Consider the following 3,644-nt stretch of genomic DNA (forward strand, 5'->3'; position numbering starts at 1 on the left):
ACAAGGGAGCAGAGCATCCCACCCAGCAAACTCCTGGCTCACAAGGAAAGCTAGGTGCCCATTTACTGTTGGGTTGATGAAATACAGCCTTTACAAGTCTTGACTGAGATTCCATCTTAAGCCTTGGACTCCGTAACAACACATCTGAAACAATTCAGGTCCTCGGAGAGATCCTTTTTCTAGTCTCTTTTATCTGTTTGAGTGAAACAAGCACTACATTTTCCTGCCTTTACAGGGACAGTGCTTTTGATCCAGCAAACAGCTACAGCATCTTCACATAACAGTAGCAGCGATAAAACTCCAGGGTATCAGTACATATACAGAAAGTCACAACAACGTGCATTTCAAATCTTTGTAACCCAGGTAATTTCCGTTCATTACCCTTCTGCTCCCCTTTCAAATTACAGCAGCAGCAAACAGGATGTCATATCTGAGCCTCCAAATACAAAATGAATACAGGCTACATAAAACATATCAGGGTCTAAAAATAATCAAAGACGCTATGCCTTAAATTTCTGTTGTGATTTTGTTTTCTACTGACAAATACAACCCCAGCAAAAGACCTAACTATAGTAGGGAGTATTAGAAGTGATATCAAAAGTTTTTCCAACAGTTGCCTATGCTGGATCTCCTCAGGAGGCTTTGCTGCAGGGCCCATACAGCACAAGGAAAAACAATCTGGTGCAAGGGGCTCATACTCACAGTCTGCAAAGTTTCTTCCTGTCTTCTGCTTTGGCTCTGTCGGTTGATAAAGGAGCGTGTCGAGAGTTTGTAATGGTTCAGCAAGCAGATGATCACTACCACCATAACAGTTATAACCACAATTATAATGATGATTTGAACAAACTCCAGTTCAGCTAAAACAAAGAAAAAAAAAAAGAGGTAAATGTGTCATTAACACACGAAGTTAACCATCAAAGCAATAATCCAAAAAAACCCTCATTATTTCATCAAGATTGATCTGGCATATGATACTAGTGCTGTACATTCTGCAAAGCCTGGTGAAGAAAACTGTTCTAAGTAGGAAAATTATCTAATTTTTGCCAGAGCAAATCAATTGGTATGAACAGTTGCAGGTCAAAAGTAAGAAGCTTCTTGGTGATCCTTCTCTGCAGCCTTCTCAGGTAATAAACTCTTCAGCATAAACACCACAGACAAGCCTTTTGGATAACACATTTTCACTGTGTGGGGGAAACAAACCAACAAACCATACACACACAAACCCCCCCTCTATTTTAATGTCCACCTGCAATGCCAGTAGAATCCAGAGAGCTCCATCAGCTTCAAAGCAGAGGTTACGTACAATGGAATCAGGACACTGGATCTGGTACACTACCCTTAGTTTTTTTATCAACTAAATAGCATGAAAGGTATCTAACTAGAGCAGAAAACTTTTATCCTATTGAATCTACACACAATGCCTTTTTCAATTACTAACTTCCCTCCAACCAGTGTAAAGTTAACTTTTCTAGGACTTACGCATTCAGGTAAAAATCTAAAAAGAGATATGGTACTCTAAAACAAGGTATATTCCACCACAGTTAAAAATGAAACCAGGGCCTTGGTTGTTGCAAGAGATACAATTACAATGAAGTCCGTCAGAGCCCATCATCTTATCTGAAGCCCTGCCTACAACCACAAATATTAAGTATATTTAGAAATGAGTCACTCTTGCACCCTTTTGGTTACACTGGAGCAGCAAGGATGAGCAACACAAGGGGAAAAACTGCCCTTTGGCAGTTGCTGATATTTCTATGGAAACTGCATTGCTCACAGGGGATGCTCTCATCTTGAAAGACAACTCCAGTTAATGGGAGGAGGTCTTTGGTTGCTAGGCTGGTAGAAAAAGCAAGGAAGCAGCACAAGTTGCTCAGTTTCAGTACTTTCCAAAAAGGGCACTACTTTTTGAATGTAAAAGCACGAACTTCAGGGAACCAATACTAAATTTCTGTTTTAAAAAGCTAACACAGAAAGAGAGATAATGACATATGATGATGAAAAGACAAAGCAAATATCAGAAAACAAACTCCCCCACTTCCTATCTCTAATTTGTAGGAACACTCAGCCTTCTGTGGGACAGCAGCACACTTGGGCAGACAGAATAGGACTATGAAGCTGAGGTAGAAAAATGCCATTCACATATAAAATCCAAGATGAACCTGTGGTGGAACTAAAGGAAATGCAAGGCTGTTTCATTATTCTAAGATTTCTTGTGAACAAAACTTCAGACCACAGATGCTGCAAGTGTGCTGGTGTCTAGCAGAGATTGGTGTCAAGGTCCAGCAGGCACAGCCACACCACCATCTAAGTGCTGAGGGTCCACAACCTCCTCAGTAGGGGTTACTAAGCCTACTTAAAGCTAAGGAAAGAGCAAAGGGCAAAAATACACCTATCACTTAATTTCCCTTTGCTGTTAAGTACCATCCACTCATCATTAAGACCACCAACATTTTCAAAGAATTTGATTAGTCAGTGTTTTGTGCTCTGCTTTTGCTATCAATCCCATATGCAGTGCAGCAACCTTTCTTTTTCCCCTCTCTTATGTCACTGGAAGTTAACAATGTCAGCACGAAAAGATCAAAAAGCAGGAAGCACAGAATTAATTAACAAAGAAACCCACCAAAACCACACTTAAGTAAGAAGTCAGTTTTTCTTGGCTCAGAAGTGCAGAATACAGACATTACACAGTTGACAATTCACTGCTGCAATTTACATTCTGTGGCTACTGAAGTACTAAATTCACCCAAACCTTTTATTTGGGTCCATGTCATACTTTAGACTGGAAATTGAGACTGTTGCTAAAGGGCAACACGCAAAACAAGCAATGTTGATTTAGGCTTTCCTAGAATGCAAAGATCACTGGAATGACATGTTACTTCTCTGTCTGCCAAGGGCAGAGTCTTCTAAATTTATCAAGGCCCCTGCATTTCAGCGGAAAGGGACAGTACCTCTCCATTAGAAATAAGTTATGTGGCCTGAAAGCACTTCCCTTGGGAGGGAATAATTTGAAAATGTTTGCCTAAAACATAGACACATAACAAAGAAAATAAAAACCACAGCATACAGGTGTAAGCACAAAAGACTTTCCAAGTCCAGCTTTACACTGCAAACATTGAACTGCAACAAAACACCCCACTGATGCTCAGGAGAATTTCCTTACTGGAAAGTACAGGGAAAAGAAAGGTAATTTTTAATCTCTTCTTTCTCCAGACTGACCCCCCTGCTGTTCATTAGGTTATTAACTTGAAAAAGCAAAGAGACAAGTGCAGCAGCAGTCTGTATTTGCTGGCACTGATCAAGGCCATTTAAATAGTTCCTGGCGGCTGCTGACAGGCACTAGGCACTGGGTCACCGCGGCTCCCACTGCCTCCCCTGCTCTGCTGCCCAACACCTGCCAGGCGCGAAGGGCCACCGCCTTCCAGACAGGCATCTCCTCCTGCCTACTTTTCCTTTCAGAAAAGAGACCGGGGGGTGGGGGTGGGAGGGGAGCTTCAGGAAGAGAAATTATATGGTTTTACCTCCCCAAGTCTGTCACACTCACATATATCCGTTTCTTTACACGCCAGAATCAACATTTCTAATAAAAATTCTCCTGGGAAATAGCAATAATAATTAAAAAAAAAAAAAAAAAAAAAAAAAAAAAA

The 3,644-nt window shown here is 40.9% G+C and overlaps 1 protein-coding gene across 5 annotated transcripts in view; it reads right to left on the bottom strand.

Annotated features, from left to right (window-relative positions):
- The window catches only part of LDLRAD4 (low density lipoprotein receptor class A domain containing 4), a 276,972-nt gene that overhangs the window by 12,811 nt on the left and 260,517 nt on the right, over positions 1 to 3,644 (bottom strand). For all 5 annotated transcript variants that reach the window (XM_027885364.1, XM_027885363.1, XM_027885367.1 and 2 more), the window contains one exon: positions 703 to 857. In XM_027885364.1, the coding sequence (XP_027741165.1) occupies positions 703 to 857 (155 nt within the window). The remainder of the gene's footprint in view (positions 1 to 702; positions 858 to 3,644) is intronic.

The sequence above is a fragment of the Empidonax traillii genome, unplaced genomic scaffold (assembly GCF_003031625.1).
Source record: "Empidonax traillii isolate 1590-97213 ecotype Southwest subspecies unplaced genomic scaffold, ASM303162v1 scaffold165:size1224784, whole genome shotgun sequence".
Lineage (NCBI taxonomy): Eukaryota > Metazoa > Chordata > Aves > Passeriformes > Tyrannidae > Empidonax > Empidonax traillii.